The 24,588-nt window shown below is 45.0% G+C and overlaps 1 protein-coding gene across 3 annotated transcripts; it reads right to left on the bottom strand.

Moving 5' to 3' along the window:
• Nucleotides 1-12,345: 12,345 nt before the first annotated feature.
• On the bottom strand, nt 12,346-23,248 carry RBFA (ribosome binding factor A). Of its 3 annotated transcripts, none has more exons than XM_049901290.1 (7): nt 23,019-23,248; nt 20,058-20,100; nt 19,240-19,419; nt 18,350-18,396; nt 17,615-17,699; nt 14,489-14,562; nt 12,346-12,993 (listed from the first exon to the last, which is right to left on the bottom strand). In XM_049901290.1, the coding sequence occupies exons 1-7, from the start codon at nt 23,186-23,188 to the stop codon at nt 12,612-12,614; spliced, it is 981 nt and encodes a 326-aa protein (XP_049757247.1). In that variant the 5' UTR covers nt 23,189-23,248; the 3' UTR covers nt 12,346-12,611. The 3 variants fall into 3 exon arrangements, with proteins under 3 accessions (XP_049757247.1, XP_049757246.1, XP_049757245.1); XM_049901289.1 differs by having other exon boundaries at nt 18,350-18,462; nt 19,240-19,416; XM_049901288.1 differs by having other exon boundaries at nt 18,350-18,462; nt 23,019-23,247.
• Between the last annotated feature and the right edge of the window lie 1,340 nt (nt 23,249-24,588).

The following is a 24,588-nucleotide window of genomic DNA, read 5'->3' as shown; positions in this document are numbered from 1 at the left end:
TACTTGTTTTGCTTCTCTGGAGAAACCAGCCTAAGACAATACCCAAAACACCCACTGGTCCCAAGTCTTCAAAGCAAGGAGCCTTCTCTCAGCTTTCCCCCCAAATCCCCACAAATGATCAATCCCAGTATTCAGTTAAAAGTGTAAATTGTGCTTGTGAGGAAATGCCTGGCATTCATCTTTGCTGAAGCTGAGTAATATCGGTATCCCATGGGTGTCAAGGAGGTCCTCAGGAACCAAAGGGCACCTCCTCTTCTTTGATTGCAGCATCTCATCACCTGCTGGGAAGAGGCCTCATGGGGGAGGGTCTGGTCACCTTTCACCTTTGAGTGGAGTCTGAAGGGGGAGGGAGCTGTGTGAGCCCCACCCACAAACATAAAATGAAGTCTGCAATGCAATGCATTGCTTTTGTGTGGCCTTTCTTGCTATGGTTTGTAACTGTGAAAATAGGGTAATTGTGGCCCACCAAGGGTCAGTTTTGCTATCCCACTGGGCTTGAAATGAGCCATCCCAGAGGCAGGAGAAGATTCCACCATCACTAAGGAAGGAGAGTCAAAAATGTAGCGTGTCCTTTGGATCCCTGCACTGAGAAGCTCATGGAACCGGGAGACCAAGAAAGAGAAAGAGAGAGAGAGCTGTAACATGGAAGACGGCTAGAAGTGGTGGTAGAGAAACAGCAGCAAGAAAGGCTAGCAGCAGGAGACAATGTGGTGGGATCCCCCATCTACGGAGCTAGAAAGCTGAGTGTCTTCAGGCAGGAGGCTTGCGGGAGGAGTAGGGTGTCTCTGGGCACTTGGTGGGGCTAGGTTTGCTGACCCACTGAGCTAGAGCTGAGTGCCCTTGGGCCAAGGATTATTGGCGGAGTGGGTGCCTCAGGGCACTTATGGGCAAAGCTAAAATAGCTTTGTAACATTTGCCAAGCAGGGCAGAGGCCAAGGGGCCAGAGAAACCCTAGTGGCACAGTGGTTAAATGCTATGGCTGCTAACCAAAGGGTTGGCAGTTCAAATCTGCCAGGTGCTTCTTGGAAACTATGGGGTAGTTCTACTCTGCCCTATAGGGTCACTAAGAGTTGGAATTGACTGAATGGCACTAGGTTTGGTTTTTTGGTTTGGGCACTTGGTGGGGCTAGGTTTGCTGACCCACTGAGCTAGAGCTGAGTGCCCTCGGGCCAAGGATTACTGGTGGAGTGGGGTGCCTCGGGGCACTTATTGGCAAAGCTAAAATAGCTTTGTAACATTTGCCGAGCAGGGCAGAGGCCAAGGGGCCAGAGAAAGGCATGCCTGTGGGCACAGCTGGAAAGAGGCTGTCCTGATGGAAGAACCATACCCTGAGTGTTCCTGAAACTGAATTAACCTGTTACTTCCCTAATAAACTTCATAATCTTAATTATTGTCTGTGAGTTCTACATGGCCATTGTAATGAATTATCAAACCCAGCAGAGAAATACAGAGTGTAGGGAGAGATGGTTGGTGTCAGAAATGGTAAAGATGGCGGAGAGAGGAGGCATACCTGACCTCCCTCTCATAGGAATCAGCCTTGGGCTGTTGATCTTGATTCTCCTTCCGCTTTGTGAAGTTAGAGGTCAGACGCTGCCCCTAAGTCATTTTTACAAATGAAATGAAATATGAAGATGAAATGGGCTTTCATCACCACGTCTGTAAGGAAAGTGGAAACTAAATCAGCTCCCAAGACTGTTACCGATGTATACTTTTCCTTAATTCCTTGCAAGTAAAAGTATTGCTTTTCCTTCCGTACCGATGAGTGGTAAAACTCTTAAAATGAAAGGTCTGTGGGGAGAACTAGGGATGCACTACTCCCTACAATAGTCTGGACAGTACTGGGCCATGGAGGTTGGGGAAAGGCTCATGGAGAAATCACACTTATGGTCTTAAAAGGAAGATGCCACTTTCATAGGCTGTGAGGAAGTGTGTTTGAGGTACAGAGAAAGGAGGAACAAAGTCACGGAAGTGAGAACGAGCAGTTTCTGTTTAAAGAGCAGTTGGGTTCTCCTGGGCCATATGGCGTGAGTGGGAAGTATTGGCAGCTGAGACTGAAATGGATCTCAGAGGCACTATGGCCACCATATTTTAGGCTTAGTTGGGTCATAGCTATGTCTTATCAACAAATTACAAAGCAACTATGGAACCCAGAAGTTTGGGCAAACATTCTCCCTCTGGAGGCCTAGAGCTCAGGAGTTCATTGTGTGGCTGGAGCAGGCAGGGATTGAGCCCCTGAAACTTGTTGAGAAGAGAGCAAAAGTCCACCTCCATACATGGACACATCCTTCATCTGCTCTGACGTGTCACTGGAGAGACTTGGTCTCTTAAGTTTTTGAAGTCTTAATCAGCTTCTGTGGAGTTGATTCCAATGGGCTTTCCGTCTGGGAGGACCGGCGTATGCAAAGACAACCACCTCAGGGACAGGACAGGAGGGAGTTCTGGGGGGGATGGGCAATGGAGGAGCCCGCCCCCAGCCAAATTGTCAGGCACAAGTGACACCATTCATCAGGTGGAAGCCCAGGAAGCAGGGCTCCTGGTGGAGAAGGAGGGAAGCTGACTGGGCACAGGTAGTAGGTGTGCAGGCCAGCTCCTCTCCAGAAGGGGAAATGCAGGTAAACGTCAAAGTCAAGGAACCATCGAACAGGCAGCTGCTGATTCCACAGAAGACACACCTGAAGGCAAACACAGATGCAGGCCTGCCTCCCAGCCTCTGCCCTCCGGTGTCTAGGGCTGGGGGCTCTATTTGGTCATCCCTCCGTAGTCAGGGGTCCTGAGTCCGTCTTCTCCTGGTTCCTTCCCCACCCCTCCACCCTGGGCCTCACGCCTTCTAGTAGAACAGCCACATGGGTCCCTGACTCCTTCAGGGTGAAACCCATCTGCTCAACTAAGACAGGGCCACCAGACCCTCCCAGGAATAAGCCTTCTGCTGCCAAAGTCTAGTTTAAAACATGGGTCCACAAAGTGAATGTCACATTCCAGGTACAGAGGGACCATGACTTTGTGACTGGCCACCACCATCACTGCACCCAAGACAACGTTAGCATTTCAGAGGCCATCCTACCACTGGCTTGCGTTACAATCACACACAGTTAAAATCTTTAGGCCTTTTTTTTTTTTTACTTTCAAAAATTTATACACAAATTGTTTTGTGACATTGGTTGCAATCCTGCAATATGTCAGCCCTCTCCCCCTTTCCCTTTCCACCTTGGGTTCTCCACATCCATTTGATCTGTTTTCCTGTCCTTCCTGCCTTCTCATCTTTGCTTTTGGGCAGGTGTTGCCCATTTGGTTTTATATACTTGATTGAATTAAGAAGCATGTTCCTCACATGTGTTGTTGTTTGTTTTATAGGCCTGTTTAATCTTTGACTGAAAAGTGGACTTCAGGAGGGCTTCAGTTCTGAGTTAGCAGGGTGTCTGGAGGCCATGGTATCAGGGGTTCCACCAGGCCTTTTTTACAGGAGCCTCTACCAAGCCAGCCCTCCTCAACCCTTTGTTTTTTTTATCAGTATTTAAAATTCCAAACCCAGGAATCTAATGGTATACTGTTAAACTCCACCTGGCTGACTTGAATTCTTCATTTCAACCTGCTAGGAGGCGATTTTGATTTTTGACCTTGTCATCTACTATGCATCATTCTTTCCAATGTTACATTTTATATAATTTTGATTTGCTTCAATGAAGTATAGGGCAAATTCTTGAATAGTACATTTTCCGGAACAGATGGGTCCTACACTCCTCAACAGGCTAGCAATCAATATAGGCAAGTGAGGTAGGCTTTACTCCACCCTACAAAATAGATGCATTCTTCGTGTTTCATCCAGTGTTTTTTCTCTGTTCCTTTTCATGTCGAAGGTATAATTGAGCCTTAAAACGTGCAGAGCACCACATTCCAGTTGCTAATTAGAATACTACTAATGTTATTTCACCCACATAAAATTGGTCCAGGAAGTAAGTGTTGTAATACCTTCTTTCACCACTTGTCTTAAAGTGCTTGGCAGGAAACAGAAACCAATCAGTATGACCAAATTTTCTGCTCCTGTCAGACAGAATTCCATGTCAGCAGAGTTTGAGTGTTTATCCATGAAACACGCTATTGAGGATACATTTCAGGATCCCTCTTTTGACACTTAAATTAATATTCTTCCTTCTACTGCTAGTCCAAATATCAACTCCGTTGCCACTACTCAAATTTGCTATTGTAGCACAAAAGCAGCCATAGCCAATATGTAAATGAATTTACATAACAACGTTCTAATAGGAGCCCCTGGGTGCTGCAAATGGTTAATGTACTTGGCTTCTAACAGAAAGTTTGGATGGTTGAGTCCACCCAGAGGCATCTCAGAAGAAATGCTTGGTGATCTACCTCCAAAAAATCAGCTACTGAAAACCCTGTGCAGCATAGTTCTACTCTGACACACGTGGGATCGCCATGAGTTGGAATCAATGGCAACTGGTTTTGGTTTTTGTGTTCCAATAAAACTTTACACAAACAGGTGGCCAGCCCAAGAGCTGTAGCTTGCTTGACTCTAGGCTAGATCCCTGAGGGATAAGAAGAACAAAACTACGAACCTGTGTTGTTTTAAGTCAGTGAGATTTGGGTGTTGATTGTTATTGCATCATCACTTAGTCTATCCTGACTGACATAGTAATAACCTATATCCCTCCTGTCATGGATCGAATTGTGTCCCCCAAAAATATGTGTCAACTTGGTTAGGCCATGATTCCCAGTATTGTGTGGTTGTCCTTCATGTTGTGATTTTCCTATATGTTATAAATCATAATCTCTGCCTATGGTTATAGAGGATTAGGGTGGGATGTAACACCCTTGGTCAGGTCACATCCCTGATCCAATGTAAAGTGAGTTTCCCTGGGGTGTGGCCTGCACCACCTTTTATCTTACAAGAGATAAAACGAAAGAAAAGCAAGCAGGGGTGGGGGTGGGGTACACCGCATACCACCAAAAAAGCATTACTGGGAGCAGAGCACGTCCTTTGGACTCAGGGTCTCTGTGCAGAGAAGCTCCAAGTTTAGGGAAAGATTGATGAGAAGGCCAACTGAGAAAGGCTTCCCCTGAAGCTGACACCCTGAACTTGGACTTGTAGCCTACTTTACCGTGAAGAAATAAACTTCTTTTTGTTAAAGCCACCCATTTGTGGTATTTCAGTTATGGCAGCACTAGATGACTAAGACACCCCCCTTTTTATTACCCACCTAAATATTTCACTCATAGTATAATAAAGGTATATCCATACCTCTATGCATGTTATACATTTCTGGGCCTAATTCCTGGCCCCTTTTCTTCACCCCCCTATTTATGCTAGCATTTGGGGTTTTATCTACCTTACAAATTACTGTAAATCCTTCCTGGAACGATATGGAGTATGATAAAATTTCCTGGGTCTTGGGGAAAAAAAATCTTGTTTTTGCCATGTGACAAGTTACACAGAGCTTACTTGAGTACGAATGAAAGGGAAGCAGCCCACAGCCCCACATCTTGACAAAATGGGAGGCGGATTGGCCCGTCTGCACTGCTCTGTTTATCGGCATAGCAACCCCAGAGCCTAATCACCACTCTCCCATTCCTCTATGCTTTACATCTGAATGCTTTCAGCAGTGTGTGAACCCTGGAGTGAATGATGAGTACCCATGTTGCTTAGTGCTGCCAGCTCCTCAGCTCCTCTGCTCCTCCTTGTTCTGGGTAGTTCATTTTTGGAAGGGAGAGGAGCCATGTCGCCCTGGCAGTGTTAAGTAACCTGTATTTCTACAAGAAATGCATCATGCCACAAGGCTATGGCAGGCAGGATCCCAGGGACACTCCAAGGATTATCATGCAGAGTGGCACCTGCAGAGCCTGGGGGCCCATAACACACCCCTTCACTCGGAGGCCACAGCAGAGCTCTCTGGCTGCCTGTGTCACATCCTTTCGGACTATACCAGTTCTACAGGGGCCCACCAGCACTACAGAGGGTAGAGCTTTCTCCCGTTTAGGGACTCCAGATCTGTCATCAGAAGTAATTCCTTTCTTCCCTGATTCAGCCCACACAGCCCCAGGGTTCATTCCACATAGATCCCACAAAATTTGGCTTGACTCCCAACGGCACAAGCTGGGCCCTCTGGGCCACAGTTGTAGACATGCAGCAGTGCTGGGATTGGCCAGGTGGAGTCAGGGGCTGTTGGGCTTTGGAGGGGCATGTTAGCCTCAGGCGTAGTGGGGAGATGGTTCTCCATGGGAAGGATGAACAGGGTTGGGCAGGCAGAGAGTGTGCTCCCTACTGTATGAGTTCTGCGTCTAGGAAACAGCCTCCCTCAGCCTCGTCTCTAAATATAGCACAGAGATTTTTAGTAAGTCGATGATTCTCTAACATTTGTAAGATGTGGAAATCACTCCTCAAAAATGCTTATGTGGGAATCAGGAAAACAGAAAATAACGGATGTTGGAGAGGCTGTGGGGAGATTGGAACTCTTATGCACTGCTACTGGGAATGCAAAATGGTACAACCATTTTGGAAAACAATATGGTGCTTCCTTAAAAGGCTAGAAATAGAAATACCATATGATCCAGCAATCCTGCTCCTAGGAATATATCCTAGAGAAATAACAGCTGTCACATGAATAGACACATGCACACCCATGTTCACTGCAGCATTGTTCATGATAGCAAAAGTTTGGAAACAACCTAAGTGTCCATCAACAGATGAATATATACACAAATTATGGTACATACACACCATGGAATACTATACAACGATAAAGAACAATGATGAATCTGTGAAGCTACTCACAATATGGATGAATCTGGAGGGTATTATGCTGAGTGAAATAAGCCAATCACAACAGGACAAATATTGTATGAGACCACTACTATAAAAACTCATGATAAGGTTTACACACAAAAAGAAACAATCTTTGATGGTTACAAGGGAGGGATGAGGTGGGAGGGAAAAACATTAAATAGACAATAGATAGGTGGTAACTTTGGTGAAGGGTAAGACAGTACACAATACTGGGGAACCCAGCACAACTTGTCCAAGGCAAGGTCATGGAAGCTCCATAGACACCTCCAAATTCCATGAGGGACCACATTACTTGGCTGAGGAATCTGGCGGCCATGGTCTCAGGGGAACATCTAGCTCAATTGGCATAACATAGTTTATAAAGAAATTGTTCTACGTTCTACTTTGGTGAGTAGCATCTGGGGTCTTAAAAGCTTGTGAGTGGCCATCTAACATACTCCGCTGGTCTCACCCCATCTGGAGCAAGCAAGAATGAAGAAAACCAAAGACACAAGGGAAAGATTAATCAAAAGGACTAATGGAACACAGCTATTGCGGCCTCGACCAGACAGAGTCCAACACATCCAAATGGTGCCTGGCTACCACCACCAACTGCTTTGACACGGATCACAATTGAGGGTCCTGGACAGAGCTGGGGAAAAACGTAGGACAAAAGTCAAACTTACAGAAAAAAAAAAAAAACAGATTTACTGGTCTGAGACTGGAGAAACCCCAAAAGTAGGGCCCCTCAACACTCATACAGCTCAGTAGTGAAGTCACTCCTGAGGTTCACCCTTCAGCCAAAGATTAGACAGGCGCATAAAACAAAACAAGACTGAATGGGCACACCAGCCCTGAAGAAAGGATGAGAAGGCAGGAGAGGACAGGAAAGATGGTAACGGAGAATGCAAGGTAGAAAAGGGGAGAGTGTTGACATGTGGGGCTGGTAACCAATGACACAAAACAGTATATGTATTGTTTAATGAGAAATTAATTTGCTCTGTAAACCTTCATCTGAAGTACAATAATGATTAAAAAAAAAAAAAAGACAAAAAAATTGCTTATGTGGGTGCCTAGCATAAGGGCAGGAGGAAATCTGTTCTGTGTTGGGAGGGTCTGTAGCCTGAGCACCAGGTTGCTCTGAGGAACCTGCTCCCGCCAACTGACCAATCAGCATCCTGTGGTCAGCACACACCTCGCCACTGACAGAGAGGTCAGCGCCAGTTTAGGTTGATCTCCCAGCCTATCATTTCATGTTCTGGGTAATAACTATGGCCATGGGGCGGCCATGTAGAGATGTGGCCGTGAGGCAGTGGTCCCTTCATTTCCAGGTCTCTCCCTCCTGCACCTGTAACAGATACAATAACTTCTGACATTCACAGAGCACTCACTACACACTTGGCACAACAGTAAACGCCAAATGCATGCTAAGCACTGCAGCTACCAGAGCAGCAGCGCACTGTGAAACGTTTACAGCCAGAGAAGGAAGACACCTAAAACTTGTCATTGAACGGACTAGCACTTAAAAATAAGTTTAAAGTCCTCTCCAGGAATAAGAACAAACAGCATTCTATAAAAGAAAAGCTTATTTCGGGAATACTGTTTGCAGGAAATACAGGGGATGGAAGAACACATTATACAACACTAAAAAACAAAAAAACAAACCTGTTGCCATCAAATTGATTCTGATGCATAGCAACCCAATAAGACAGAGTAGAAATGCCGCATAGGATTTTCAAAGAGCAGCTGGTGGATTCGAACTGCTGACCTGTTAGTTAACAGCCATTGCTCTTAACCACTGTGCCACCAGGACTTTATACAATACTAAGGGGATGCAAAACTCAGACTGTGGGAAACTCTACAGGGCTTCATTTCAACAATAAAAATTATTTAAAAAAATAAAATAAAGGGGAGAACTCAAAGACTAAACGGATTTGAGAGAGTCACCAACGAATTGTGATGTGGGCCTTATTGGATTCAGATTGAGACTGGTCAGTTGGGGGATGCAACACTCTCTGGATATAATAGTGGTGCTGTGGTCCTGCTTTAAAACTAACCGTCCCTGTCTTCTACTAGAGATACCACATACATACTGAAATACATAGTCAAAATGATACAACACCTGGGACTTGTTTGAAAATAACGGGTGTAAGGAGCAGTTACGGATTAAACCAGATTAGCCATAAATTGTCCTCTGTTGAAAGTAGGTGATGGGTATGCAGGGAATCATTGTTATTCTCCATACTTTTGTATGTTTACCTGTTTGGAGGAAGACTCATTAGCAACCTGCATTATGCAGATGACACAACCTTCCTTGCTGAAAGTGAAGAGGACTTGAAGAACTTACTGATGAAAATCAGGCTATAGCCTTCAGTATGGATTACACTTCAATATAAAGAAAACAAAAATCGTTACAACTGGACCAATAAGCAACTTTATGATAAACAGAGGAAAAATTGAAGTTGTCAAGGATTTCATCTTACTTGGATCCACAATCAATGCCCATGGAAGCAGCAGTCAAGAAATCAAAAGATGCATTGCATTGGGCAAATCTGCTGCAAGACCTCTTTAGAGTGTTGAAGAGCAAAGATGTCACTTTGAGGACTAAGGTGTGCCTGACCCAAGCCATGGTGTTTTAAATAGCCTCATATGCATGCAAAAGCTGGACAATAAATATGGAAGATCAAAGAATTGATGTTTTTGAACTACGGTGTTGGTGAAGAATATTGAATATACCACGGACTCCCAAAAGAACGAACAAATCTGTCTTGGAAGAAGTACAGCCAGAATGCTCCTTAAAAGCAAGGATAGTGAGATTATGTCTCACATACTTTGGACATGTTATCAGGAGGCATCAGTTCCTGGAGATGGACATCATGCTTGGAAAAGAAGAGGGCCAGTGAAAAAGAGGAAGACCCTCAATGAAATGCACTGACACAGGAGCTGCAACAACAGCCTCAAGCGTAATGACGATTATGAGGATGGCACAGGGCCAGGCTGTGTTTTGTTCTGTTGTACATAAGGTCACTATGAGTCAGAGCCAACTCAATGGCACCTGTCTTAGCCATCTAGTGCTGCTATAACAGAAATATCACAAATGGATGGCTTTAACAAACAGAAGTTTATTCTCTCACAGTCTAGTAGGCTGGAAGTCCAAATTCAGGGTGTCAGGCTATAGTGGAAGGCTTTCTCCATCTGCTCTGGAGGAAGGTCTTTGTCTTCAATCTTCCCCTGGACTAGGAGCATCTCTGTGCAAGAACCCCAGGTCCAAAGGATGCACTCTGCTACCAGCACTGCTTTCTTGGTGGTATGAGGTCTCCGTCTCTCTGCTTGCTTCTGTCTTTTATGTATCAAAAGACACAATCCAATCCTGTAGATTGAGTCCTGTCTCATTAACATAACTGCCTCATATTCCACTCCATTAACATCATAGAGGTAGGATTTACAACACACAGGAAAATTACATTAGATGATAAAATGGTGAACAATCACACAATACTGGGAATCATGGCCTCGCTGAAGAAACACTAATTTTGGGGCACACTATTCAATCTACGACAGCACCTAACAAGCTATACATTGTCAACTGTTGAAGGTGGGTGATGGGTATGCTGGGGATCACTGTTTTCTCCAGATTGGAAGAGATCTGTATTTACGCCTATTCCCAAGAAAGGTGATCCAACTGAATGAGGAAATCATCAAACAATATCACATACAAGTAAAATTCTACTGAAGATCACTCAAAAGTGGCCGCAGCAGTGTATCAACAGGGAACTGCGATTGAAAATATGGCTTTTGTCAGGCGCGTCTTAGTCTCCAAGGTGGTATCTTTGCTTTTAACACTTTTAAGAGGTCTTTTGCAGCAGATTGGCCCAAATGCAAGAGGTTGTTTGATTTCTTGACTGCTGCTTCCACAGATGCTGGTTGTGGACCCAAGTAAAATGAAATCCTTGATAATGTCAATCTTTTCTCAGATTATCATGACATTGCTTATTGGTCCAGTTGTGAGGATTTTTGTTGTATTTATGTTGAGGTGCAATTCATACCGAAGACTATAGTCTTTGATCTTCATCAGTAAGTGCTTCAAGTCCTCTTGGTTTCACTAAGCAAGGTTGTGTGTCATTTGCCTATCACAGGTTGTTAGTCTAGTAGTCAGGTGCTTAACTGTTCCCACCACTGAGGGACTCCATACCAGTCCAAAACCCAAACCCACTGCCATGGAGTCGACTCCGACTCATAGCGACCCTGTAAGACAGAGCAGAACTGCCCCATAGTTTCCAAGGATCGCCTGGCGGATTTGAACTGCCGACCTCTTCATTAGCAGCTGTAGCACTTAATCACTATGCCACCAGGGTTTCCACAATACCAGTAAAAAAAAAAACCAACCAAACCCAGTGCCATCGAGTTGATTCCGACTCATAGAGACCCTATAGGACAGAGTAGATCTGCCCCATAGAGTTTCCAAGGAGCGCCTGGCGGATTCGAACTGCCGACCTTTTGGTCAGCAACCATAGCACTTAACCACTACGCCACCAGAGTTTCTACAATACTAGTAGCTGACACTAATTGAGCCATTAGTGTCTCAAACGCTCTTGTAAGAGCTTTAAAAATTATGTGTTCTTTCAACACCCCTGTGAGGTAAGGGCTGTTGCTGTTCCCATTTTACTGATGAAGATACCAAGTCCAGTGAGTTGGTAATTTGTCATAGTGACAGCCAAAGCCAGGACCTGAAACCACTGCAATCATCTGCTCTGGAATGGATGACTGCAGGTCCTGTCCAAAGTAAGGGAGCCCAGCCTGCTGTGGTCTCAGACCCCTGTTGATCTACCGCCACAGGGCCTGCTAGTTATGTGAAATTTCTTTAGAGCTTCCACCTGCCTGTGCTACCTATCGGTAATGACACCTCAGGCTGGACATGAGTTGCAGGGGGTACAAGGGTACAGCAGTTTGGTCTGCTCCTCAGATGACCTGTGGGGGTGGCCTACTCCTGGGACTAGAGGGGTCTGCTTCTCAGACAGGTGACCTGTGGCGGGGGGGGGGTCTGTTCCTCAGATGACCTGGACTGGGGGGGTCTGCACCTCAGACAGGCATCCTGTTGTGGAGGATCTGCTCATCAAACAGATGACCTATGTGTGTGCCTCAGGGAGGCAACTTGTGTGTAGGGGGATCTGTTCCTTGGACAGATGACCAGATGGGGTAGTCTGCTTTTTGGACAGACAAATGGCTGGAGGGTCTATTCCACACAGGTGACTTGCCTGGAGGGGGGAGTCTGCTTCTTGGATGACCTGTGCGGAGGGGATCTGCTCCTCACAGACAACCTGCTGGGGTTGGTGGGGTCTGCTCCCAGGACAGATGACTTGCTGGCAGCTTGGCCCCAAGCCCAGACCCACATGTATCCCAGGTCCTGCCCCATGGCCCCCTCTGTGGGGATCCAGGTAAGTGACCTTTATTAGTTTGAATCTTTGTAATAAGATGGCTGTTTCTAAAAAAAAAAATGTTTCAATTGAGTCTGAGTATTGGAGAAGAAACAGTAACTCTAAGTCTTCTGTCTCTAGGACATGACACTTAAATACAGGGAAAAGCTACAGCACGTTTAATTAGCAGAACGGCAGACAACACCCCGAGAGCACTGCTTTTATAAAGTGCCTCACTTGTGCTTCACCTCCGTTGAAGAGGTGGTACAGTGCTTTCTACCTGCAACATCAACATCTGCTTTTTCATTTGTTGTCAAAGCTGAGGTCGTATGCCATAAACACAGCGTGTGCATGGACCCCAGGGGCTGCTGGCGTGCATCAGGCTGACGTGGGAGCCTGAGAGCAGGGCCGACCTCACAGACTCACTCCCCTGACCCCTGCTTGCAATTGCCTGTCTCCACCTCCAGTCCTCCACACTCTGGGGTGCCCTCCTCGAGCCACACATGATCTTCATCATCGTCCAAACTGTCCTCACTCTCTCCACCCAACAGGAAACTCTTGGGGGAGATGTCGTGGACAGGGGGCTTTGCTTTCTTCTTCCTCCTCTTTGTCTGCCTCACCAGCTCGGCCAGCTGCTCCCGCACTTGTTCCGACCGCCCCAGGCTCGCACATCCAAGCCCCTTCTCCTTCCTTCTCTTGTACTCCATGATTTGTTTGTTGAGTGCTTCGTGATCAATCCCAAACAGATGTGGGTACGCAGCCAGCCCTGCAGCACCAGACAGGGGTGGCTGGTCCGGGGGCTCCCTGTGAGGGAGAGAGGAGACATCACACACCACACAGAACAAAGACACCCACGTCCCCAGACAAGTCTATCTGGGGTAAACGGAGGACAGGAACAAAGGAGAAAGTAGGTTGTTTCCACTTTTTGGCTATTATGAATAATGCTGCTATGAACATTTGTGTGTATGTTTTTGTGGACATGTATTTTCAATTCTCTTGGGTATACACCTAAGAGTGAAATTGCTGGGTCATATGGAAACTCTGTGTTTTACTTTTTGAGGAACTGCAGACTGTTTTCCATAGCCGTGGCACCATTTTACATTTCCACCAGCATGAATGAGGGTGGGATGCTGTGTTTTGTCCCCTTTGCACTTGGCCCAGGGCCAGCACCTGTGGATGTTGCAGCCTGACGTTATTTACACAGGGACTCAGGGAGGCTGGCTAGTGAGCTCCACAGCCAGGGTGCCCAGGTGGTCTGAACATGAACCCACCTGTACCCCTGTTTCCTGGAGCCCTACTCAGGGCTGTGCTCTTCAAAGCAGGGCTTCGAACTGGCTCAAACTGTTCAGTCATGGCCTACAAAGGGAAACCAGAATGACCTGAATTTTTAAAAATTTGGGTGATCCAGAACCATAACTGGAATGGGTTGGAGTCCTAGAATGGAAGTCTCAGAAGAACTGTAGCGAGCCCTTTGAGGAGCTTGTTGCATGAGATTGTTGCCAGAACTAAGAGTGACACACATTCAAAGTTGTGAAGTTGGCTGCCATTTTTGAATGGGTGCACCACTGTTTCTGATTCTGCACAAAATCCTATGGGCAAGAGATTTGGTTGCTATGCAACATGTATTCTAAGAGGGAGATTAAATTTCTAGAAGGGCTTCAACCTTTAAATTTTCCCATTCTGGTTATGGTTCTGGTTAACCCAAATTTTAAAATTCATGTCTATTCTGATGTTGCTTCCTCAGCCATGACTGAACCGGGAAGAACTGGTTTCAAGTGCTGCTTCAAAGTGTTGCTTAACATGGGGCTACTTACGATTCAAGAACCTTGATATAACCCAAACATCAAAGTATAGGAATGGTTCAGTAGACTAGGACAGGCTATACTATTTTACAACCAGTAAAAAACCAGTAAAATGACGTTTATTAAGAATATCTAAGAATATGGAAAAGCACTCACCAGTTTAACTAGTTTGTTGTTTAAATAAAAACCCAATTAAACTCTTTCCAAAAAATTAAAAAGACCAAAGAAAATGCACTGAAATGTAAGAATGGTCACATTTGGAGGTAGAACTGCATCTTTTCCCATGTCTTAGATTTTATAATTTTTTAATAATTGTTCAGTAAGCATTTTATTATAATAATAATAAAGACGTTGACACGTCACAGACTGCAACGATGAAATTGTCTAGTTTTCCCTCTCTAATATGGTTCTTTTGGATTGCATCTTTAAATGTATAAATAAAACCAACATATTAAAAATATATTTTGAAAGTAAGAGAAAAGCACAAGGCAAATCACCTGACGTCATTTTGTATCAAGTCTTCTTTTCCATCTGGGGGTCCAAAATCAGCAACTGCCAGTAACTGATCAACCTGAAAAGGAGTAAGTTAAGACTGAAATAGAAGCCAGATTTCTCCACAGCCCTCACTTACAGTGGGGTTCCAGGTCAATCCCGCATTGTCCTCTCTGAATTGGCTCAACTGCAGATCTTCCCTCTACCTGCCCCTTCCCAGATACCGGGACGGGCTCAACCAGCCTATGCCTTCAAACACCTTACTGTTATTTGAGTACGTTACGTTTTCTCTGATGATAAACTGAAGCTTTTTAAAAACTGCATTTAAAACTTGTAAATGTAACCAAATTTATGAAGAAAGCAGTGGAATGTTAGCTGAATTGAACAGCATTTACTGGCTGGGTCTTTGGTTGAATATTAAGCTGTGCCTGTGGGGTGTGAGACCCACGAGGCAAAGAACCACTGGGGAGAAGTTGGCGCAAGAGTTCCCAGAGCACTCACAAGAAGGGACACATTCCAGCTCCAACCAGCCAGAGGGGCAACATCTGAGTAGGAAGGCTAGACCAGCCCTAGAAGAAAGGGTATTCTTGATGCATTCTAAACAAACTTAAAAACAAGACTCAAAAGGATCAAGCTGTGCTGCAAGTCACTTAACAGCCCACCAAAACAAAGCTCAACTCTCTAAAGGAAGACCACAAAATACCATCATGCAGCAATGTAAATTCACCATGTCCAGCAGCCAATAAAAAAATACAAACATAAAAAGGAGCAGGACCAAGAGAAAAATAAGTCAACAGAAGCAGACTCAGAGACTGAACTGACAATATTACCAAACAAGGATAAACTGAACTTCTCCAAAACTAAAAATGTGGAGAAAATACTTACAATACATGTATCTAACTTGTATCCAGAATATACAATGAATGTTTACAATAAAACCTAATAAAAAGTGGGCAAAAGTTTTGAACAGACCATTCACAAAAGGGGCAGTAGGCAACAGGAACATGAAAAGCTATCATTAGTCATAAAAAAAAAAAAATATGTAAATTTAAACCACGAGAATGGCTTACATTAAAAGAACTGTAATACCAAGTGTTGCCGAACGTATGGAGCAACAGGAACTCCCATACATTACTGGTGGGAATGTAAAATGGTAAAACCACTGTGGACAACAATTTGGCAGTTTCTTAAAAGTTAAACATATACTTACCTTTTTTTTAATTGACTTAAAAGAAATATAAGCACACTACACAGCACTACCACATACAAGGATAACTAAGTAACAATCTTGACCTCAAAGGATCATCTGCCAAAATTAATGATTTTTCCCTCTCTGGTCAAGACTTTATTCATTTCTTACAATTAGTGAGACAAATTTCTGGACAGTAAGACAGAGACCACCCAAACGGACCTGACCTTCCCTCTTCTCTCCCTTTGCCTCCAATCAACAGCCAAACTTTGGGGCACACATGGGGAACCACTGCAGAGTGGGAAACGACCCGCCCCCTTGATTGCCCAGCAGAAATTAGGCAGACCGGAGGCAACATCCAGTCACTACTCCCGCCTGTCATCCACGACATCAAAGTCCCCAACATAAATATTAAGCAGCACCATCTCTGAACAAAGGGCCTCATACAAAAAACTTTTAAGCACTGCACCTATCTTCCCTTGTTCTAATATCTTTTTCTGAAAAATCACTGCAAAGCCTTCTAGTGCCTGGCCATTTACTATTCTCCCTCTCCGAGAGAAGGGGAGAAGTCATGACCAGGTGAGGTCAAGAGCTCCAGAGGTTTTCCAGAGCAGGTCGGGGGAGGGGGTCCCCCACTCAACCAAGTATGCAGAGGTAAACTCCTTGCTAAGTATCCTCAGAGCACTCTTTCATGACCTATAGTCAACTTGATTCTTTAAAGTGGAGACTGTAACTTCACCCTTTTGTTTCTTTTCCTAGCTAGGGCAATCACTTACTATCAAGGTCACTTATATGTTTTCAGTGTTATTGAATAACGAATAACAAAAGACAAAAATGTCATATTAGATTTTTTTCTTTGGTGGATCCAAATACTAAGGCCAATATTAGTTACCTAACTGTAATATTGTAAATGCTATTTACTGTTTTTTCGTAAACTTTTTTAAGCTATGTTGCTGTTAGCTGCTATCGAGTCAACCCTGACTCTGGTGATCTCACGTACAAAGAAATTGGACCATTGTGATCCATAGGGTTTTCATTGGCTCATTTTTGGAAGTCGATTACCAGGCCTTTCTTCCTAGTGTGTCTTAGTCTGTAAGTTAGTCTGTAAGTTATGCTGAAACCTGTTCAGCACCATAGCAACACACAAGCCTCCACTGATAGACAGGTGGTGGCTATGCCTGTGGTGCATCGGCCAGGACTAGAACTTGGGTCTCCCACATGGAAGGTGAGAATTCTACCACTGAGCCAACACTGCGCCCCTTTTTAAGTGCTTTGTTGTTGTTGTTAGGTACCCTCAAGTAGGCTCCGACTCACAGTGACCTTGTGTATAACAGAATGAAACACTGCCTGGTCCTGTGCCATCCTCACAATGTTTGAGCCCATTGTTGCAGCCACTGTGTCAATCCATCTCATTGAAAGTCTCCCTCTTTTTTGCTTTCAAAGTGTAACATACCTTAATAAATACCACATAACCACCACCTAGATCAAAAAAAGTATATACTTACAGGTTTTTAATTTTTATAATTAACCTATATCTAAAGCAAGGAAACAATTACAAGTACAGAGCCAAAGATCTTATAAGCCTTAGCCTTATAAAGTAACGGCATACTGCCCAGAGCCAAAGGCAGGGGATGAGGGTGGAAGTAGGAAGGAGAGACCTCGGCCACCTCATGCTTATAAGCCAAGAAATACAGACTGCGTTTACTAGTCGGAGGATAGTGAGATGCGTAAAAAAATAAAAACCAGAAAAAGTGGCTACCTCTGGAGAACAAGACCGGGTACGGGGCAGGGAGCACAGAAGAGCTTCACTTTTCAGCTATACGCTTTTTTTTTTTTTTTTTAAACTATGGGCGTTATTTTTTGAGTATTTAGAAATTAGCTTTTTTGTTTTACTCATGTGAGAGTTTGGATTATAAAAAAAGTAACTATTTACAAGCCTCACCTCGGCCAGAGCCGCATCCTGTCTGTCCTGAACAAACACGATGGGTGGCACATTCCGCAGGGTCTGGTGGGACATCAGAAGATGCCTGAGGAGAGAGCGCAGACTCACTCAGATGCAACACGGCACCCAGTGGAGTGAGGGAACGGTGTTAAAAATAAAAATACATGAGGATCTCACTAAGAACCAAGGTTTGCATGGCACATTGTTCCAAGATGAAAATGTCAGCCCAGAAAAGTCTTTGTTAGCCGTTTTCCTCACCGTGCAAATGTCAGCACAAAGAAGAAGAGCAAATAAAGTCTCCACATTACTATGAAAATAGTTTTTAACCTCATGAACTCCCCAAAAGGACCTTGAGGAAGCTTAGGGGTCCAGGACCAACAGCTTGAGAACCAATGACCTAGATTACGGCTTATAGGAAAATGTAAATTATACTCTGAAATTCCAGAAAAAAACCAAAAACCCACCACTGTCGAGTCGATTCTGACTCATAGTGGCCCTTTAGGACAGAGTAGAACTGCCCCATAGAGTTTCCAAGGAGTGCCTGGAGGATTCGAACTGCCAGCCTCTTGATCACTATGCCACCAGGGTTTCCGAAATTTCAGAAAAGCATTTCAAGTTTTTCCTTAGGAGCAAAAATAAAGAGAAATTAAGAACGACTACCTACGAGGGAAACATAGCTGGGAGCCTAAAGGGGCAATCAAAAGCAAATACATTTAGGAAGTAAAATGCTCTCACCTCATATAGCCAGCGCTCTTCTGTAGGATGGCATGGGTGTGCTCATTCTGTTCAGCAGAGAGAGATGCCCTCCAATATACACGGCAGGCAGAGAAGTCTGAAGTCAAAGACACCTGAGTCCCACCCACCCCAGCAGCAAGTGACTGTTTTGTTCATACAGGTTTTCCAGATGGATAATTACCAGGAGGCAGAGGATAGCCCCTCAGCTTTGGGCACATCCATCACCACTGGAGCCAGTAGCTACCACCTCCTCCTGCAGTGACATCACCACAGGCATTGGAACTTTGTCTTCCCTCCTCTCTGGGTCCTGCCAGCCAGCTGATTAAGCCCAGCTTCAAGCCCCAGGGTACTCTGTTCAGGGCCATATGCCCTGAGATGCTCACCAAAAATGCCTGGCCTGCCATTTATTGTCCTTACATGATACCAAGATACAGACAAACAGGTGGAACTACTCCTCTTATCCTTAGATTGCCTTCTAATGTCGCACGTCATCATACTCACTGAGTGTGTGACAGTGCTGTCTGGTCTGTGTGCAGTGAATCCTCTACTTTGGCACCAGAACATGTGGAGCCTCCACCTGCCTTTAGTACTCAAATGGCCAGACTTCTTATCACTGCTGTCCCAAAACTAAAGGCCTGGTGGTGTAGTGGTTAAGTGCCACAGCTGCTAACCAAAAGATTGGCAGTTTGAATTCACCAGGCGCTCCTTGAAAACTCTATGGGGCAGTTCTACTCTGTCCTATAGGGTTGCTATGAATCGGAATCAACTCGATGGCAATGGTTTTGGTTTTGGTTTTGAGAATGACATGGTGTCTGTTTTTAAACTGTGAGGTAAGTGCCACCCCTTCTGTCACCAATACACCTCTCATGGGCTTTGGATCCTCAACCTACCTTGGAGAGCTCCACGTTCAGGTCGTAGACCTCCTGGCTCACTTCAGAAGTGCTTAGCAAATCCCTCAGGGCTTTGTAGAGAAGGCCATTCAGGGCCCTTAGGCGCACGTGGTCTTCCTTCCTGGTTTTCTTTGAGATATTCTTCGTTAGTAACTCCAACTTGGATGGTTTGTAAGTCTTCTTTAAGAAAAAGAACACGCAAAGGTAACATGACAAGTGTACATTAATCCTCTACTAGTTTTTAAAAAAAGGGGGGCTTAGGAAGGACTTGAACAACTGGATAAATATAATAAACAAAAATTACTCTCAGCCATCTCAGCTTTCACTAAGAAAGTCTATTTTATACACCAGCATCCTTCTAGATCTTATCTAGTATCCTTCCAATATTAAAAGTAATGCCATAATATTTCTTTATATTGAGATATAACTTACATACCAAAAAATTCATCTTTTTAAAGTGTACAATTCAGTGGTTTTTCATATACATATGTAATTATTTTTTAAGGTAGTAACTGCAAAACTTCTAACAAGAGCTACTTATTGTATAAAAATTTACAGGAGTTTCATATATGTATTAACTAAAAACTGAATGCCCATGACTGTATTAGAATGTGATACCAGATATGATATTTGGGAAAACTTTAGGGTCAGTAAATTTTTTTTTTAAGTCAAAATTCCACGTTACCAATGGCAACCAGTCCCATCCATACCGATAGTTTCCTTCTCTAAATACAGAAACAGAAAAAACTTTGCCAACTTTTAAAACCTAACTCTCGTCAAGATTATGAAGTGGTTTGTCACTGCTACTTTATACTTACCAGGTGAGATCCCAAGGAAGGGCCTTCGTACCAAAACTTTTTTCTACAGAGCAAAAATAAAAATTATGTTGCATATGGACTACAAATTTAAAAAAAGTTATATAAGCTAACTCAAGAGGTTATAATACCACAACTTTGTTTCTAAAGAGCTAAACTTGGACATAGAAATTATGTTGCTGGGGATCTACAAGATTTAGATATCTAACAACATGGGTCGTAGGCAGAAAATGGTTTTAATCTAACCTAAGTTCTACCTAAAGTCTACTTCTAGGCCCAAACGTAGAGATAGAGGATCTTAAAAATATACCTAGTGAACTGCACATAAGCACTATATTCTGGTTGATAAAGTGGTTTCCCACAGATGTACAGATTAACAACCCTGACACTGCTACACATGGATACTGCAATGGGACGAGTAAGCATATGGTTGACTGGAGCCAGGTTTCTCTCTGGTGTACCGAACACCGACTCATAGCGACCCTGCAGGACAGAGTACAACTGCCCCATAGAGTTTCCAAGGAGTGCCTGGAGGATTCAAACTGCCGATCCTTTGGTTAGCAGCCATAGCACTTAAACACTAAGCCACCAGGGTTTCCCTCTCTGGCGTAGCAGGAGTTTATAGACAAGCAAGGGTAGGTGGCTAGAATGATCCATGTAGCAACAGATTAGAGTTGGAGACATCAGTACAAACTCACTTAGCTTAATACAGATACAGATGATTACACATAGAAGTATTTATAGACATACGTACATACAGTGTTAGTATGAACAAATTTTTTTCTGTCAGCTGAGAGGGCCTAAAAGAAAGACACCCCAGTAGCCATGGCACACACGTAGCACACCGAACTTTGTTCCTAATACCATTCTCCAATACGAGAGGAGAAGCATTCGGTGGAGAAATGGCTGATTCCATGGCTGAGAAAGGAGGATCTCATAGTGCAAAAAAGTTTTATTTTAAAGAAAACAAAACCAACAAAAACAAAAAAAACATTGATGGGGTTATGTTGAAGGAGCACAGAAGCCAGCTGAAAGAGCTCCCAATGGCCAAAGCTGGTACAATTTGGGCAACGAAATAAAGTAGTATTGGACTACAACCCATGTGTCTACAGTGATATAAATGGTTGAATAAATTAATAAGTGAGGGAAAGGAAACAGAACTCCCATGCAGAAGAATTCCAAATAATTTACATGGATGTTCCACCCTCAAGGAGGGGGAGCATTACACCCTACTCCTTAAGCGTGGGCCAGGCATAGTGATTTCCTTCCAAAGAGTACAATATGGAAAAGGGGAAAGAAACAGAAGAGAAACCTGACAAACCCTACTTCAGCCACATGGCCAAGGCTAACATCAACAGTGATAAAAGTCATGTTGGTAACATGTACCCTTAATACGATGCGGTGAAAGTGTCACTTTACCTCATTGGTCTTCCTTCCAAAACCCATATCCCCTTGTTTCATCGTGAGAAAAACAACAAATTCTAGTAGAGAAACTCCTACTATAGACTTGGCCAGTATTCCTTAAAACTGTCCAAACCCGAAAACCCATTGCCAATTGAGACAGTTTTGACTCATGGTGACCCCACGGGACAGAGTAGAACTGCTCCACAGGGTTTTCTTGGCTATCTTTATGAAAGCAGATTGCCAGGCCTTTCTTCTGCAGACTGTGTCACCCAGGGACCTTCCAAAACTGTCAAGGTCGTCAAAAATAAGGAAAGTCTGAGAAACCGTCACAGCCAAGAGCAGTCTAGAGAGACATGACGACTAAATAATGTGGTATCCTGAATGGAATCCTAGACCCAGGAAATGGTCAGTAGATAAAAAATTATGGAAATCTAAATAAACCATGAACTTTAGTTAATAACGTATGGATACTGGTTCATTAATTGTAATGAATATATCATACTAATATACGAAGTTAATAGGAGGAACTGGGTGTGGGGTATACGGGAACACTGTACTATCACTGCAATTTTTCTGTAAATCTATAACTATTTTAAAAAATACGAATCCTATTAAAAAAACAACAAAACAAAAAACATATATCTACCATTGTAAAATTACAACTGCTGTGGAAATAAATTGTGATGGTTAATATTATGTGTCAACCTGGCTAGGCTATGACTCTCAGTAGTTTGGCACAAACTATGCAATCAGGTTCCATGATGTGATCTGCCAATCAGTTGAAAGGGAAGTTTCCTTGGGGGGTGTGGCCTGCCTCCAGGATATAAACAGATGTTCTGGCAAAGCTCAAAATGGACTCCAGAAAATGGGTTTTTGATTTGGCAAAGCTCAGGCTCTATTTCTCCACCCTGCACTCTTCTCCCTGCCTAACCTCTGGTTCTTGGCAACATAAGGCTGCAAAAGTCTCTGGCCTCCAGCCTCCTGACCTGCAGATTTTGGATTCAGCAACCTCCTGCACCAGCAGAGGCCTCCAGCCTGCCACCTGACCTCCATATTTTGAGTTCCTCAGCTCCTGCAACCACATGAGCCAGCAGAGGTCTTTAGCCTGCTACCTGACCAAAGGATTTGGGACTTGCCAGCTGCCACAACTGCGCCTACCATTCCCTCTAAGTAAATTTTTTTCTATAGCTGCTTCACTGGTTTTGCTCCTCCAGAGAGGCCAGACATTTGGTACCGAGTGGTTCTTAAGGAACAAAATGTTAAGGGTGACTTTTCTGAATTGCTTCTCAGCTCTGGTTTGACTTAAAAGGCACTAACGACCCTATTTCCAGTAGTAAAGAGGGCACTGTTAATCCATGGGGTGATGCAGCCATAGAAATACATCCCAAGCCCATGGGGAGGACACCTGCCCTTGGGCACCATATTTCCACCCCCTCCCCCGCGCCGTGAATCTCCCACCATGTGGATACCGCCCCCCCCATATCCCTCCTCCGCCCCCTACGTACCCTCCCCCCTGCACGCATCCCTCCCCCTCCTTGATTTCAGATCCCTGGCCATTACTTGGTTTTCGAGGCGAATTTCTTGAGCAGGTTCTTGCTGCCACAGGAGACCGGGGAGCCCTGCAGGCCTCGGGGGCGGCCCGGAAGGAGGCTGCACCCCGCGCCCCGGCCACCCAGCAGCACGCCGAGCCCCGCGCGGGGGCCCCACAGGCCGCGGGCCGGGGCCCACATCACAGGCGGGCGAGGTCGAGCGCCAAGCGGTGACGCCGGGCTTCCGCGGAAATGCGCGTCAGGACTCGGGGGGTGGGGCTACCGGCGAGCGGGTCTTCCGGTGGGTGGGACGACGGGGAGCGGGCGGGACGTGAGCGAGGGACTGAGGGCTAGAGGCGGGGCTACAGGTGGGCGGGACGCGTGGGTGAAACTATGGCGACTGCAAGACGTGTGTGGGCAGAGCGCCGCATGGGCGGGGCTGGAGCGTAAGGCGGTGCAGGGCCAGAGGTCGTGTGGGAGGGCCAACGAATGAGCGAGTCAGGGGGCGGGGAGAGTCGCCGCGTGGAGAGGGCGAGTAAACGGTACGGGGGCAGAGCCTGGCGTTGCTAGACGGGGCGGGGCAGGACGATGTGTGGGCGGGGCGCCGCGTGCGCGGGACGAGGGAGGGGCGGGGCCAGGCGCCAGGTTTCTCCGACGACGGACGGGGCGGGACGGGGCGGGGCCGGGCGGGGCCGGGCGCCCGGCAGCATTTCTCCGACTGGCCCAGGAGGCTCGGTTGGGGTCGGCTCACCGCGTGGGAAACGCAGGAACCACCAGGTTTCTGTGGGAAGTACAGAGCTAGGGAATACCGTTGATTTAAAGCCGTAAAACTAATACGGAGGAGTGTATTGTAATTCTTCCTGTCACAAAGTAGCAAAGCCGGGAATTAAGACTTTTGTGGGGCCTCGTTCTTCACTGGGGGGAGGGGGTAAATGTAATGATGGGGTATCCTGGAATAGAGCCTCGTCCTGCATTCTACAAAGCGTTGTGTCTTTCCTCCTGTTTCCACTACCAGTTCCTCTACTTATGCCAGGATATTTTTTTCCTGTAAAATTTCCTCACCCAGTGTATCTGGAGAAAGAGATGCCGAGTTCAAAACCTGTCCAGAAAGGAGGTATTCTAATCATCACCACACCTAACAATTCCTGCAGACAGACTGCCAGGAACTCTCTTCCCTTCTTTATTTTCCCTGCACTTAGCACCAGATGACAGTGATACTGTTACATTTTGTCTGGCTCTCGTGCACTAGAGTGTAAGGACCCTGAGAACACGGACTGGACTTTGTTTCCTAAGGTAGCTCTTGCAGGTCTTGACACACAGAAGGTTCTCAATTGTTTGTTGAATGATTGAAATGAGTGAATAATGAATAGAGTATCGGGGAAACGATTGTCCTCCTGAAGTCACTGAGCCAACACTCTAATTTGATATTTAAACAAGTAAAATTTATTGAAGGAATGAATCATAGGAGAGCATGGGTTCAGTTTGGCTCTAACGGTATGCTCTGCCTTATAGGCAAAATAGATACTTAACGAGTCAGTACAGATAACAATTTCACATCAAAGCCATGACAGGAAAGGAGGTGAGATTTACAAGGATGGCAA

This window comes from Elephas maximus, chromosome 11 (assembly GCF_024166365.1).
Source record: "Elephas maximus indicus isolate mEleMax1 chromosome 11, mEleMax1 primary haplotype, whole genome shotgun sequence".
In the NCBI taxonomy this organism is placed as follows: Eukaryota; Metazoa; Chordata; class Mammalia; order Proboscidea; family Elephantidae; genus Elephas; species Elephas maximus.
Note: the sequence above shows the minus strand (reverse complement) of the source record. Positions and strands in the feature narration are given on the sequence as shown.